This window comes from Taudactylus pleione, unplaced genomic scaffold, assembly GCF_031769625.1.
Source record: "Taudactylus pleione unplaced genomic scaffold, aTauple2 ptg000502l, whole genome shotgun sequence".
Classification (NCBI taxonomy): domain Eukaryota; kingdom Metazoa; phylum Chordata; class Amphibia; order Anura; family Myobatrachidae; genus Taudactylus; species Taudactylus pleione.
This window is the reverse complement of record NW_028284904.1, coordinates 5,209,954-5,225,270: the sequence shown is the minus strand read 5'-3', so window position 1 is coordinate 5,225,270 and position 15,317 is coordinate 5,209,954. Positions and strand designations below refer to the sequence as shown.

General features: G+C 46.9%; 1 protein-coding gene across 1 annotated transcript in view; it reads right to left on the bottom strand.

Annotated features, from left to right (window-relative positions):
- The window catches only part of OGA (O-GlcNAcase), a 49,319-nt gene that overhangs the window by 21,593 nt on the left and 12,409 nt on the right, over positions 1–15,317 (bottom strand). Inside the window, exons 3-9 of the mRNA XM_088449987.1 lie at positions 14,695–14,792; positions 13,349–13,479; positions 11,998–12,169; positions 10,289–10,387; positions 8,886–9,170; positions 8,073–8,231; positions 5,762–6,372 (exon numbers count right to left, since the gene is read on the bottom strand). Coding sequence (XP_088306113.1) covers positions 5,762–6,372; positions 8,073–8,231; positions 8,886–9,170; positions 10,289–10,387; positions 11,998–12,169; positions 13,349–13,479; positions 14,695–14,792 — 1,555 coding nt within the window. The remainder of the gene's footprint in view (positions 1–5,761; positions 6,373–8,072; positions 8,232–8,885; positions 9,171–10,288; positions 10,388–11,997; positions 12,170–13,348; positions 13,480–14,694; positions 14,793–15,317) is intronic.

Sequence of the window (15,317 nt, the reverse complement as noted above, 5' to 3'; positions counted from 1 at the left end):
TCCTGAACCTGTAACGCCTTGGTCTTGTCCTGAGAAGGACTTGTGCAGAAAAACTGGTGGGGTGGTCTGTGCCGAAAAGACAGGGCGTACCCCTGGGAGACCACTTCTCGAACCCAGGCATCCGTGGTGGTATTGTGCCAGCACTGGGCAAATAGAAGAAGTCGGCCTCCCACTCTGAGGTCCCCCAGAGGGAGGCCCGTCCCATCAGGCCGCAGGTTTATCTTCCTGCTTGGAAGAAGGGCGCCGAGCACTCCAGACTTGCTTCTTGGGTTTAGAGGCAGTCTTACTCGCAGACTGTCTCGGGAAGGACTGACCTTTCGCCTTACCCTGAACCCGAAAGGAACGAAAAGCCGAACTCCGAACCTTAGCAGGCAGTGCCGCCGAAGGGAGGAAGGCCGACTTGGATTTAGCCAGGGTGTCCACTATTTTGTCCAAGTCCGGACCAAATAGCAATTCCCCATTGAAAGGTAAGGCCTCCAGACCTTTCTTTGAATCAGAGTCCGCTCTCCAGGACCGCAACCATAAGGATCGGCGGGCAGACACCGCTGCAGCCGATACCCGCGAGGTCAGCAGACTAACATCTAAAGAAGCTTCTCCAATGTAAGAAGCAGCGTCCCTCATTTGTCCCAACAACGCCCGCTGGACATCCGGAGCGTCGTCCGGGAAGGTATCTTCCAATGCATTGGCCCACCCCTCAATGGCCTTGGCCACCCAGGAGATGGCCATGGACGGTCGGGCCACCGCCCCGGAGAGGGAGTAAATAGACTTTAAGCAAGTCTCAACTTTCCTGTCCGTGGGATCCTTCAGCGAGGATATCGACGGTAATGGTAAGGTGGCGCCCCGAGTTAAACGGGTGACATGGGAATCCACCGCCGGTGGAGTTTCCCATTTTTTACAATGTGCCTCAGGGAAGGGGTAATTAGAAGCCAACCGCTTCTGAGGAAGGAATCTCTTACTGGGCGCCTGCCAAGCTACCGCCATATGATCCGTCAACTGATCCGACAGGGGAAACACCGCAGAAGCCACCTTAGTTTTTTTGAAACTAGGAAACTTCGATTTAGGAACCGGTGCCTCATCCTCTATAAGAAGAATAGCTCGCACCGCCCTAACTAGTGCTCGCACATTAATGGACGACTTGGTATCCATTTCCTGGACCGAGGCGTCCGAGTCAGTGTCATCAGGGACCTCCCCATCATCTGAGGAACCCTCTGAGTCCGATACCTGAGCAGCCCGTGTCATGAGTGGGCGTTTTGAAATCCTAGAAGGCATGTCAGTCTGCAACATTGACTGAAAAGCCGAGGAAGCGGCCGCCAAATTTTGCACGGAGTTGGAGAGCACATCCACCCAGGGTGGAGGAGTCACCATAGGGGCCTGAAAAGGTACCACAGGCTGCTGCGGCACAGGGGAAGCCTGCATATACATAGGCAACCCTGCATAGGGACCCACCGACTGAGACCCAGGAGGACTCCGCAATAACTGCGGGACACCCGGGGAATGGGGGATGGTCGGCTGGGACAACGACCTAGTAGGGAGAGCAGTCGGGACCGACAGACGGTCCGCAATAGACACCAGCACTTGAGAAAACATCGCCCACGGTGGTTCCTGCGCCAGAGAAGGTCTGGATGGGCCAGGAGCCACCTGGCATCGACTACACAGGCCATCCTGTGACAAATCCTCCCTATCTATTCCTGCAGAACAGCGTCCGCAGGAGGCCAACACCGGAGCCACTGAGCGCTCAACCTCCTCGTCTGACATGACAGAATATATTATATATCTGGCACCAGGGTAGAAGTAAAACGCACTCACCGGTGTGCTGAACAACAGCCCACAATATGGCACTGAGTAGCACACAACTGTATGTGACGGACCTCACAAATACGTGATCTATATAAGTGAGGTCAGTAGAAACGCCCCTCCCCCACACACCTGTAGGGCTTGTAGGAGAAGTAAAGGGATAGGTATAAGCTGACAGTAAGTAGAAAATAAGCACAGACAGGCAGCACTAGCAAAAGTCACATACCATGCAGGAAGATATACTCACTGCACCTTTCCACTACAATCAACCTGCCCAGATTCAGTGTCTGGGAGGGCTATAGTGCTGTGTACGCTGTCCTTAATCAGGGGAGAGGTACACAGGGGGACCGGTCCGCGTGCTCCCTGATGATCTGCGCTGCCACTGAGAAAATGGCCGCTGGAGACCTCAGAGGAGGAGTGGCCGAGTAGCTGCAGCTCAGCGACGCCAGACTCCGTGCTGAAAGGCGCGCTGAGCTGAGGGGAGGAGCCGCTGACAGGGAAGGCTTCCTCCCCTGGCTAGCATATTAACCCCAGGGCTTGCCGGCATCCCGCTTGCCATATATCCCTGGTGGTCTAGTGGTCCCACGGGTTATTCCTCCTCAGAGGGGGAGCCCGCCGACACCGCTAGCTGCCCCCGGTCTGTCCCCTAGGACCGGGGGCAAAGGACTGCATCTGCAGGCAAAACCCGCGAGCCGCCGCTAATCGGCGACTCGCGGCTTACCTTGTCCCCGGCGACTCCGGCAGCAGTCCAGGGAGGGACCCAGAGTCCGGCTAGTACGGACTCTGGCCTCCCGCCGCGATCCCCAGTGCAGTACTGGCGTCGCGGCGCCAGCGGGGAAGGAGAGCGGCAGCGTGGGCGTCTGCATAGACAGCCCGTCGCTGCCACACTAGAGCCTCTGTTTTAAAATAAAAATCTAACAGGCTCTTTTTTTTTTCTTCAAAAAATAGAAAGCTTTTGGGGGCTGCTCCTGCAGCCCCCCTGCGCAGGTGACCCGACTCCGGCCGGGCACCAACTCAAACTGAGGTGCTGTGGCCGGGGGCGGGGTATAGAGGAGGACGGACCCAAGTGCATCCTGGGAGCAGCTAAAGCTTTAACTGCGTGGTGCCCATGGATCCAGATCCAGCTATACCCCAAGGTCAACCCTGTGGACCCCCTATGGACCCTGAAGTAGAAATCCTCCCTATCTACTCCTGCAGAACAGCGTCCGCAGGAGGCCAACACCGGAGCCACTGAGCGCTCAACCTCCTCGTCTGACATGACAGAATATATTATATATCTGGCACCAGGGTAGAAGTAAAACGCACTCACCGGTGTGCTGAACAACAGCCCACAATATGGCACTGAGTAGCACACAACTGTATGTGACGGACCTCACAAATACGTGATCTATATAAGTGAGGTCAGTAGAAACGCCCCTCCCCCACACACCTGTAGGGCTTGTAGGAGAAGTAAAGGGATAGGTATAAGCTGACAGTAAGTAGAAAATAAGCACAGACGGCAGCACTAGCAATAGTCACATACCATGCAGGAAGATATACTCACTGCACCTTTACGCTACAATCAACCTGCCCAGATTCAGTGTCTGGGAGGGCTATAGTGCTGTGTACGCTGTCCTTAATCAGGGGAGAGGTACACAGGGGGACCGGTCCGCGTGCTCCCTGAGATCTGCGCTGCCACTGGGAAAATGGCCGCTGGAGACCTCAGAGGAGGAGTGGCCGTGTAACTGCAGCTCAGCGACGCCAGACTGCGTGCTGAAAGGCGCGCTGAGCTGAGGGGAGGAGCCGCTGACAGGGAAGGCTTCCTCCCCTGGCTGGCCATAACCCCAGGGATGCTGGCTTCCCGCTTGCCCCTTTATCCCTGGTGGTCTAGTGGTCCCACGGGTTATGGGGGGGCCCGCCGCCACTGCCAGCAGCCTCCGGTCTGTCCCCAGGACCGGAGGCTAAAGGACTGCATTTAAGGCATTCCGCGCGCCGCCGCTAGCCAGCGACGCGCGGCTTACCTGAATCCCCGGCGACTCCGGCAGCAGTCCTGGGAGGTAGACAGAGTCCGGCTAGTACGGACTCTGCCCTCCCGCCGCGATCCCCAGATCAGTACTGGCGTCGCGGCGCCAGTCGGGGATCAGAGCGGCAGCGTGGGCGTCTGTACAGACAGCCCTTCGCTGCCGTCTGTAGTAAAAAGATTAAAATAAATAAAATCTAACTTAAAATAAAAAGCTTCTGGGGGCTGTTCCAGCAGCCCCCCTGCGCGGTGACCGACTCCGGCCGGGCACCAGCTTACACTGAGGTGCCTGTGGCTCGGGGACGGGGTATAGAGGAGGACCCAAGTGCATCCTGGGAGCTAAAAGCTTAACTGTGTGGTGCCCATGGATCCTGTTCCAGCTATAACCCCAAGGTCAACCCTGTGGACCCCCTATGGACCCTGAAGTAGAAAATTCACATTTCAGGTCTTTGTTCAGAGAATACCAATACCAAAGAGCGCTGCGTGTCCAAGCTCCTCATATCACTCTGTGGGTTCTTAAATAAACGTATATGGCTGGTGTAGAAATCAAGTTTCTAATGTGGAAGACAGCAACATCTGCAGCAAGAAGAGTCTCTGAATTAGGGGCTATTTGGCAGATGAAATTTTATTTTTATCATATAGAGATAGGGCTGCATACAACCAAAGCCCTCCTTTCCACCAGAAGGTGTATTTAAATTCATCCTAAATCAGGCACTCCTATATTATTTAAAGCACATTATTATTTAAAGCACAATCTTTTGATATGGACGATTCTTTTACAGGTTGTCTGAGCTCTATATAAACTGTCGTGATAACACATTTCCTAGTCAGACGGCCTAGTAGGTCCTCTAGGATAGAGAAACGCGCTCGGCCTTTAACAAAGCAGGCGATTACATGACGGATTACCTCTGTAGTTTAGCTGGCTTGTGCTGCAGCAGATAAACTTGTTCAAATTTGAGAGCATGTACCGCCAGGCTGGCAAGTGCCCCTTGGGCGGTGGAGTAGCTGTGCCAAGCAGCCACTTGGTCCTCTATTGAGGTTTTTGTTATGTAAAGGATTTTGCATCCAAAAGACACTTGTTATGGAAACGCTCCAGACATTCCTTCAAAGGGATTGTTGTACTCCTAATTAAATCCTTCTATACCTCATGGTTCCAGTGTGCCCCCAATGAACTCAGGGAAATTAATTTAACTATAAAAAAAATCCCTTTCCTTCAACATATGGCAGACTAGAAGAAATAACAAAATGTTTATAATGACTGCCCCTATAATAACTGTCCCAACGGTAGCCTGGCTACAATATTACAAAAGAAACAAAACAATCAGGATGGGCTATAATACAAAATAGTTAACCTTGTGTCAAAAAAAGTGTACGGATGAGAAATCATATAGGCCAGGGATTCCCAACCACGGTCCTCAAAGCACACTAATGGTGGGTACACACTGGGCGATTAAAGTGGACGACTGAACAATAGCTATATCGTTAAGTCGTCCACTTTATCGTCCATTTTTATCACAAAAACGAACGATAAAGACGACGCGCGTTCCCGCGGGTCGTTCATCATCGTTCATCGGGTTAACATGCAGGCCAACCTGACGATGTCGTCAGGTTGCTGCATGTTGGGGAATGGGGGGGGGGGGGGGGGAAGAGAACCCGGTGCTGAACGATATCGTTAATGTAATCGTTCAACAGGTGTCCTCAATGTCATGAACGACATTGAGCACACCCTGCCGGGGACACACTAGACAATATCGCTCAGGGAGCATATAGTCTAGTGTGTACGCACCATAAGAGTCCTGGTTTTAGGGATTGCCATACTTGAGCACAAGGGACTTAATTAGAGCCTCAGTTATATTGATTTAACCATCTGTGCACAATCATGGATATCACTAAAACCAGGATTGTTAGTGCGCCTTGAGGACCGAGGTTGGGAATCACCGATATAGGCAATCATCGGGATGTACTCACTTTCTCTGAGTCTTTGCCGACACAGTTGACGCTGACGACGCTGCTATTAGCGCGAAGCCACTGAAACTCCTTTAGCACCTGAGCACCTTTTGGTCCATGCTCATAAGGCAAGTAAAACAAGTCTACCAGTAATTGTAAATCCTCCAAGGTCACGGCTTCGGCGGTGTAGAGGGGCTTCTCGTTGGGCCCGGGGACAAACACGTCCTTGTTGATCTGTTCATCAGTCTGCATTGGGGCTATGTCATTACAAGCGTCCTCCTGCATACAGGACTCCAAGGACTTGCTCTCGCCTACGCTCTCTTTATCGGTGTCCATCGGCTTTAGCTCCTCCGACATTTTGGCTTCGGCGATGTCGGTTAAGATTTGGTTCACATTTTTATTGACGTCCTCTATTTTTTCCACCACCATGTCCATGGGCTCTTCCTCGAGCTGCTTTTTCTCCTCCTCTTTTGCCAACATGGGGGGGTCCGGGCTTAACGCCGTTCCCTGGCTCATAATGGGCTGTTGGTAAACGGTGGTAACGGTGGTTGCTGCACTGAGCGATGGGGTGGAAATTAATGGCGCCATTCCAATAACACCAGATTTTGCGCCACTGTGCGCTACTTGACGGTCTGGAAAATTGAAAAAAAAAAAAAAAAAAAAATTAACTAGAGTCTGAATTACAGATTTGCATCAACACTTTTACATAAGACTTGCTCCACACCACGAAGCATCTTAACCACATACTAAAATAACCCACAGGCAATGATCGCATTAGCCCCTGTAATGCTCACCATGCAGTCTTTACTCATTGAATTGGATATACTAACATTTTGGCCCAAATCGGATTTGGACGCACTGCCGATGGCGGACGCCGTTTTTTTTTTTTCTACTGCACAATTCGCGAATCCGTGCACACAGAGTCGCAGCTGCGACTGAGGCACGCGGTGTCAGAAATGTATTGGAAATGTGCTGGGCTCTTCTGGCAGGTGACTTTGGAGACGTGCGGAGATGGGTCCATCTTATGGACATGTTATGGGTGTGTCACTTAAGTGGTTGCGAACTCAGACGCAAAAATCGCTCACATTGACAATCTGCACCTGGCATGGGGCAGATGCAAAGATTTGATGGTGCAACCGATGGTTGCGACTACAGTGGGTCTCTTAGACGTGCGACTGGCAAAAGACGCAGACCGCTCCGAATCAGGTCCAGTTGAGGCGTTGGAAGCAATACAAATGGGTAAGCGTAAGGAACGGAGCGTTTACGAAACAGCAGGTCTTGTGGGGTGTTGCCTGGTGCCTGCCTATATTTCACACAGTGATTTAAGAAAAATATAAAAACAGGAACATTTTTATTTTTTCTGTTAAATCCCTTCATGAAAAACTAGGAGATGGAGAGAAGGAGTCACTGATTGTGGGTTATGATTCGCACTTTATAGGTGAAAAAATATTAACTCCTCACCACCTGCTGTCAGGGAAGACTAACTGCGGGGTGCCCCAAAGTCACCCACAACAGGTGATGAGGAATGCCTAAGAATAAACCAAAAGGTGGCCTATTTTTCTTTTAAGAAATGGTAACTATGTAAACCTGTCCTGCCTAAACGAACAATTGGCCAACTGCCATAGTCCAATGTGCCACCATCTACCTGCCAGATTACTATCCTGATCCAGAAGACATCCGACAGACAGGAGGCTCCGCATCATTACATACGGCCCTCTAAAGCTGGCCACACAATAGACCAACTTACAACTAATCAGCCAACTAGTGGATTGGTTGGAATGAAAATCTGGTAAGGTATCACAGTAAATGACAATCAGCAATTTGCTCCCAAACGCCAGAAAATGAACAAAAACTTGTTTGAACAAATTGGTTAGATCAAACATTTAACAAACTTATCTGACGAACATTTTCATCTGTTTTCTGGCATTTAGTAGCAAATTGATGATTGTCAGTTACTCCCATACGTTACCAGATTTTCATTCCAACCAATCAACTAGTTGGATGAAAGTTGGTTCAGTGTGTGGTCAGGTTAAGATTGCACCTCAATTCCAGAACTCTCCCCACAAAACACAGAAGGTGTTAATGTGGGCATCATATGCAATGGTAATATGCCCCCAACCACCACTAACAAGTTTTGTGGAAAGGGAGGGGGAGGGGAGTTGCGGTGCACCCAAACAGTCAGAACATCTGATACAAACTTCTGAGAGTATAAATTACAGTATTACAGCCAGAACAGATTTGCTCTTTAAATGAAATGAAGTATTTAATGTCCCCGTATTATTTGCAGAAAAGCAACTCCAGCGGGTTTAGGAATACACAGGAATAAGCTTACTGCTATACTGAAGAGGCATTCCAAATTCTTGCAGCCAGTCTGTCAGCGCCAATTTGAGAGCCATTTGGGGACTATAAAGAACGTCGGTTTCAATATCTTCATCACTGCCTTCATTCTCTAATTTAATCTGTATGGATACAGTGCTGTCTTCACTGTCAGCTGCAAAGGAAGAAAACAAAAAATTAACATTTGAAAATAAGACCTGGTGAAGGGCAGTCTTTCCTAACACAGTCAATTTTACTGCAATCAGTTGCATTGCTCTAACTATAATATAGCCTGTCTGCTTACGGCCACTACAATTACAGCTGATGTTGGCGCAAATTAGCATAATCACTGGGATTGACAACAAGACTCAAAAGGAGACGCGTGCAAGTGGTGTGGTGACCCCCTCCAGGCTGAAGAGGGGGCTAGTGATTGGACATCAGCAGATGGCTGCACATGAGTTAGCCAGAATTAATCCCATGCTGCCATTCCACACCAGAAAACCCATATCCCTTTCAAAGGTCACCACCTTTTGAGTAAACAGTGTTTTTTTAACTTTAACACACTATTGCACGACAATTATATTTCAGTTCACATCTTAGAAGCGCTTAATTAAATACTATCAGCACTATCAAATACTAAAGCAATTTCTCAATAAAAAAAAAAAAAACCTACCTGCACCTCCCATACACCTTTCTCCCACCCACAAAACAGAGGAACTAAATATAAAATGTACAGCACAGTCTTGTTTTGCCTAATAGTTTCCTACAGTATACCGCTAACATTGATAATTTAATAGCAGGAAGTTCCCTGCACACATCCTACACTTACTCATTACAACATCCTTCCTCACGCCGTTCATATTGGATTTGTACCAGGTGGCAAGAGTGTGAATTGCAACATAATTTGACTCAAATTCACAGTTCGGATTGGTTAAGACCCCTTGGAGCCGCGGAATGAGCTCAGTAGAACGTCCTTTGTAGGGTCCAAGAAAGAGTCTCTTCTGATCGTAATCGTTTGCATGGATATTGTCCCAGATCACGGGGGACCTCTTGAGAATTTTGGAAATCTCTTCGATAGATTCCACGGGAATGTCTTTAGAAACAACCTTTGGACCTGCAAAAATTCAAAGAGACAATATTTACTCTGACTGATCAGTGCTAGGATTTCAAAGTAGGAAAATCTGCAACAAGCCAAAGTTTTTTGTATTTTAGAATATTATGTATACTACTAGTATGAGCCCAGCAACAGAGTTCAAAACTAAGGGGATGATTTACTAAGCGGCAGCTTTGATTGTCAGCGCTTCTGGCCACAGGATATAAAAAAGCATTAACTGCAAAGCCAGGAGTGATTTACTTTTAATATTATTGCCCTTTTAAATCCAGCAACCAAAACAGGCGCGGCTTAGTGAATATACCCTCTATGATTTAACTATCTGAATCATTCTTGTGTGACAGGGGAAGAGCCTATGTATTCCATTACAGTGCTGCCGTGTGACACAGTACCAGGAAAAATACTGTTAACCCTTCTGAATGTTGAACCATTTAATGGCAGCTTGGGAACTTGTTAACCCTTCTGAATGTTGAACCATTTAATGGCAGCTTGGGAACTTGTTAACCCTTCTGAATGTTGAACCATTTAATGGCAGCTTGGGATTTTTTGACTAGAAACCATAGTTACTGAGCAAACCATTCATTGCCTGCCAGAATGCCACCCTATAGACATTGAAGCAGGGATAAGAAGGGCATCTGAATATCAGAAATGAGTCCTGGACAGGTATATAGGACAACCAGCCACATATAAAGAGGAGAGTGCTGCTGTCTTGACCTTCCAAAGACTGTACCACAAAATTCTGGTTAATATGAAAACTAGAGGAAGACGATGAACTAGAATGGTCAATGAGCCCCCAGTAGAGTAATGAATCACGTAACCCATTCAACAGGCCGCGACACTGTAAAAGTAATATTTGTGATTTAAATCTCCATCAGGTCCTGAAAAACTTTGGGGTGAAGGGACAGGGTTAAGCATGAAACCATAAGACAACCTAATTATCTCACAGTAACACCAGTATGAACAAGCCATAAAGACTAGCTAAGTTACAATTGTCACCAATTATATTTTTTTTTATAGATCTTTAACCAAAACTCTACACAATACTGCAGAGGTGAAAGGGAACCAGGCTGTTACACCCGTGGTATGTCAGATGGACAGTACTAACCTAATAAAATTCTTACCTGTCCAAAGAACATCTATGTTCGGTAGCAGCTTCTCACCGACTGTTCGCAGGTATGGGGATTGAGCAACATTAGGATAACAAAATGTTCCACAATATTCTAAAAGAAAATTAACCATTAGAACGTTACACATAATGACTTGATGTTACAATGCACCCGCTTATACAACCTGAAAGCAGCCATTTGGTGAGTAAACCCATATATAAAACCTACAGGGAGAGGTTAACTTGTTTCTAGGTCTTTAGCTGCATTGAAATAAATAGGATTTCTGCACACATAATGGCTGCCTCCACAGTGCGTGCTTATTGGCCCTTATTCTCAGCAAACAGTTGCAGGCTATCGTTTCCACCACGCAGACACTGGCTGTCCACTGTGGCCAACACAGAGGAATCCAGCGAGCCCCACTTGGGGCTCGATCCAATTAGCCGCCGTGATCTCGCCGGTGTGTCATCGTGGCAATAGACGCATTTTATAGCACCCCAGAATCGCTGAATACTGCCCGCAGCCGCATAGGGTTTCATTGCCGGTGTTTTGGAATAGGATTGACCCCTTGGGAGTCTTCACAGGAACATCTGCAGGCTTTTTGTGCTTACCAGTAAATCCATTTTGCTGATTCCAATGGGGACACTAGAGCATTATGCTGGGATATAGGCAGCGTTGGAGGAGCCTGGCACTTTAAGAATTGAACAAGTCTCCTCCCCCTCTATACCCCAGCATGCTTAGCGGGCCCTTTTGGAGTGGGGCTCTTGTTCTCCAGTGTCCTCCAGTGGCTAAAAGGAGAAATTGTGACTTCCTAATTTGACAAGAAGTTCCAACTATTCGATTGTATGCTGCCTCATAACTGAACAGTGCATTTGTGCTTTTAACAAAATTTTGCTACAGTAAAAGACAATACTGCTAACAATTACAAAATTACTACAATTAATTTGCTACAACTGCATAATATGCTTGCATTTACTGACTGTATGTAACATCTTAATTTATAACTGTCTACTGGTGCTAACAGGATCCCAATTGTGCCAATGTATATGATTCTATTATGCTTATTTTTATATTGATATTAAATTGTGATATTTGTTCTTCTTAATTAGATATGGTGACATTTATATAAGCCTCCTTGTTTTTGCTTGTTAAGATGCATACAGTTTTCATATAGATGTATTTTTGTTAACCACACTTAACGCAGTTATATCGATTTTACTTGTTAAAAAGTAAACTTTTTAAAAAAGAAAAATGTAGCGTTACAGTAAATCATATGCGTATAGGTCACTATAAAAAAAAAACCTCTGGTTCTCTGCATATTTTAAATACGCGGAAGCTGCCATAGATTTCTGTTTGGTATTGCCATGCAACTTTGAATTTTTAAGAGATTAACCACTCAGAGATTAGGACACCCTTTAATTTACATAGTGAATATCCATGGTGAGATAAATAGACTAATAACCCTTTACCAACCTATTGTTATGCAAGTACAAGTGTGTCAAATATGTGTAGAGCAGGAAGCAAGTCATATGTACCCCTGACCTTGGGTAACCTGGAAAATAACCGTTCCCACCGCTGACCTGCGAGCAGAAGGTCGGTCTGCTTAGCCTGACTATGTGTATACAGCATCCAGGCCTGGCATGGGTTTGACTGGATGTGAAATCTAATACTACATGCCAACCCCTCCTTATTGTAAAATAGAATAGATAATGGTAGCGGGAAGTTACCTGTAGGACAAAATAGAAATGTTTCTGGTTCATTTAAGTACTGATAAATTTCATTCGTTATCGACACTTGTGCATGAGCGAAAGAGCTGAACGCCTCCTTGTCCGCCGGGCACATATTGTGATCAATGTCATCAAACAGAAGGGCAAACGACTTGCACCCAAACTGCGTTACCTGGAAATTAGGGAAACGTATAATATAATTGCAGAAAATGACAACAAAACATATACATGCAGGAAGCATAACCTTTACAAAGCTATAGAGGCAACCAGACACCACCCCAGCCTCATGCAGTTCTGGCTGATACAGATCCCCAGGAATAATAGGTCCCAAGAAGACAAAAGCTACAGAATTCATTATATGGGGAGCACCCACATACAAGTCACACATTTAAAATAATCAGTACTAAGCAGACGGAAGCCTCTACAGTCCTAGGTATCTCTCTGTGTCCACCAGATGGGATGAATAAGAAAATTTTAATTTATAGCCATTGAACCAAAGCAACCAGACACTTCACTGCACTAACTATTGCCGATTGCTTGCTGCACCTCATGGCACAGTGAGTAAATTAAACTAATATTAGAGTTGTGCCACAAGCCAGCAGTTCTGTTTGGACAGAAGGTCAACAGGTAATATCTGCTGTAAGCCACAGCAAGTAAAAATAGCACTTTAGGTCAATCTCGTCCAAGTTATACTAATAAAAGCACATTTCTGATTATTCGATGGCTAATATTAATCGCTAATAACAAGCTTTCACCCGTGGATAGCAATTCTCTCAAAACCTCTAAAAAGTACACAACTGATGTTCTGTATCCTTTAAAGCAGGAGTGGGGAACCTTCTTTCTGCCGAGGGCCATTTTGATACATATAAAACATTACTCGCGGGCCCGATGCTGGCTACGCCCCCTCCGTGTGATGTCACACGGGGACGGGTCAACAATCGCCAGTGATAACAGCAATGCCCGGCGCATCCGGAGGATGCTCCGGGGAGCAGTATGGGCAGCGGTGTGACCGTCTGTAGTGCAGTAAGGATGCGCTAGGCGGCACTGCTGCATAGATTCTGGCTGCAGGGTACCATTATAGGCACCCTATCATCCGCATTAGGCTAGCAGAAAAAAAGCTCAGGAGGGCCAGACCAAATGACTCCGGGGGCCTTATACGGCCCCTGGGCCTGAGGTCCCCCATCCTTGCTTTAAAGGCACACTAACCCGAAATGTCTGAAGTAAATATTACAAGATAAAATGATAACATTTTATTCTAGTCATTATCCCCACGATGTATAAATAAGTAATTTGGACAAGAGAAAGGTAGAATGTGCCAGTGATTATGGCTAGTACTGCTTTACCTACATACCTGGTCTAATTTGCGTTTCAATGTGGACACCTCCTTCTGGTTGGAGAAGGTGATATCAAGCCCCGGAGATATGGCATAGACAAACTCAATTCCAAATTCTTTAGCAGCAGAGATCAAGATCATTAGCTGATCTGAAGCACAGAGATAGTACAGGTGATTAGTGCCTTACATTGGCCAATATTGGGAATATACAAGATTGTGTCCAGTAATCAGGGTCATAGAAATAATATGTCACGTCACTGCTTTCCCCTATTGTTCCTGTGCCTCTACAACAGCCTTGTACAGCGGCTGCTCTCACTTGGCATGAGGTCTTGCTCTGAGGGATTGGCGGTCAGCATGGCTCAGTACTGCATATAGCAGAGTTTCTGAAACCCCAGCACCCAGGCAACTCAACATTACCTTGGAACATCTGGGACATCCAGAATCAGTACCGACAGTGGAAGCCCAGCAGGGGTGAAGATCTCGACAGCGGATTAAGGTAAGTAACCCTAATTCTACCCACACTAACCCTCCCTTAGGGGTGCATAACCCTAACCTCCCCCCTAGTGCCTAACCATAAACCCCCCCCCGTACCCTAAACCTAAGTCCCCCGTGGGGGTGCCTAACTCTAACCTCCCCCCGGGGATGCCTATCCCTACCCCCCCTTCCCCTAGCCTAAACCTAAACTATCCTGGGGGGGGGGGGGTGCCTAAAGCAAAGTCCCCCCCGGGAGCCCTAAAACCTAATCCTCCCCCCAACCCGCGGCTCCACGCACCCGGCTTACCTTCGTTCGGTATGCCGTGCGTCGAGCTCCCGGCGTAGGTCTAAATGACAGGCGGCGGGATTTCAACGCCTGTCATTACTACCCTGCCGGGAATTGACAGTCGGGAAGCCGGCGGTCGGCATTCTGACTGCATCCCGGGACGTCCACCCCTCGACAATCACTTCCCAAAGATTACAATTTTCTATGGATGGGGGCGGATAGAAGTGGTGTAGTGAAGGCAGAAATGTGGCTATCCCATCAAGTGCTTTTATTCATATATCAACAGCAACTGTATACCCTGGTAGTCCGCCTCATGAAAGTGTCAGAGGAGGGACCAGGTACTGAAGAGGGACTGTCTTTGATAAAATATCCCCCATCAAGATATTTGGGTCTGTGGTTGTCCCTTTTGAGACACTCTAATCTGGAGTCAGTTGATTTGAGGGAGAAAATCTACAGTGCTGACAACTGCAGCTTCTACAGTATCCAGTGCTCACAGGATCATTATGAGCAGGCAAACTGCATGTGAATACCATGATTAGACACCCACATACAAAGCTTAGAGGGGGACTGAAGAAACCCACAATGGATAAAGAGGAGTAATTACCAGCTTCTTCCACAGAGTACATTTCTCTCCAAAACATTCTGTGCTTGTAGTCATCTTTTGGTGCATACAGGTATGTGTTAAGTCCCCACTTCTGTAGTCTATGGTAGAAGACAGGAAAGTTTCAACCATTAAAGCAGGAACAAATAGGATCATGACTTGACAAAACTAAAATGCTTCAATAAGAACTTTAATTCAGACAACTTTATCTTCCAAACAACAGAAGTGCACTAGATAGAACTATCTATACAGCAGAACCATGTTCATAGGTGCCCCATGTATGCTGTGCTTTTATTACCAGATATTTATACACTATTATCCAGCAGTTTATAAAGAATATTTGGCCATTCACATCAGTCCCTGTCCCAGTAGAGCTCACAATCTATATTCCCTATCACACGTACACTATGGTTCATTATTGTCAGAATCCAATTACTCTACCAGTATGTTTTAGATTGTGGGAGAAAACCAGTGTATCCTGAAAATACCCCATTTAAACAGAGAATGTACAAACTCCACACAGTTAGGGACTGTGGGAAGGGAATCAAACCCAAAACTTTGGAGCTGTGAGGATGCAATGCTAACCATTACACCAACTATGCTGCCCTTTACATCCACCACACTTT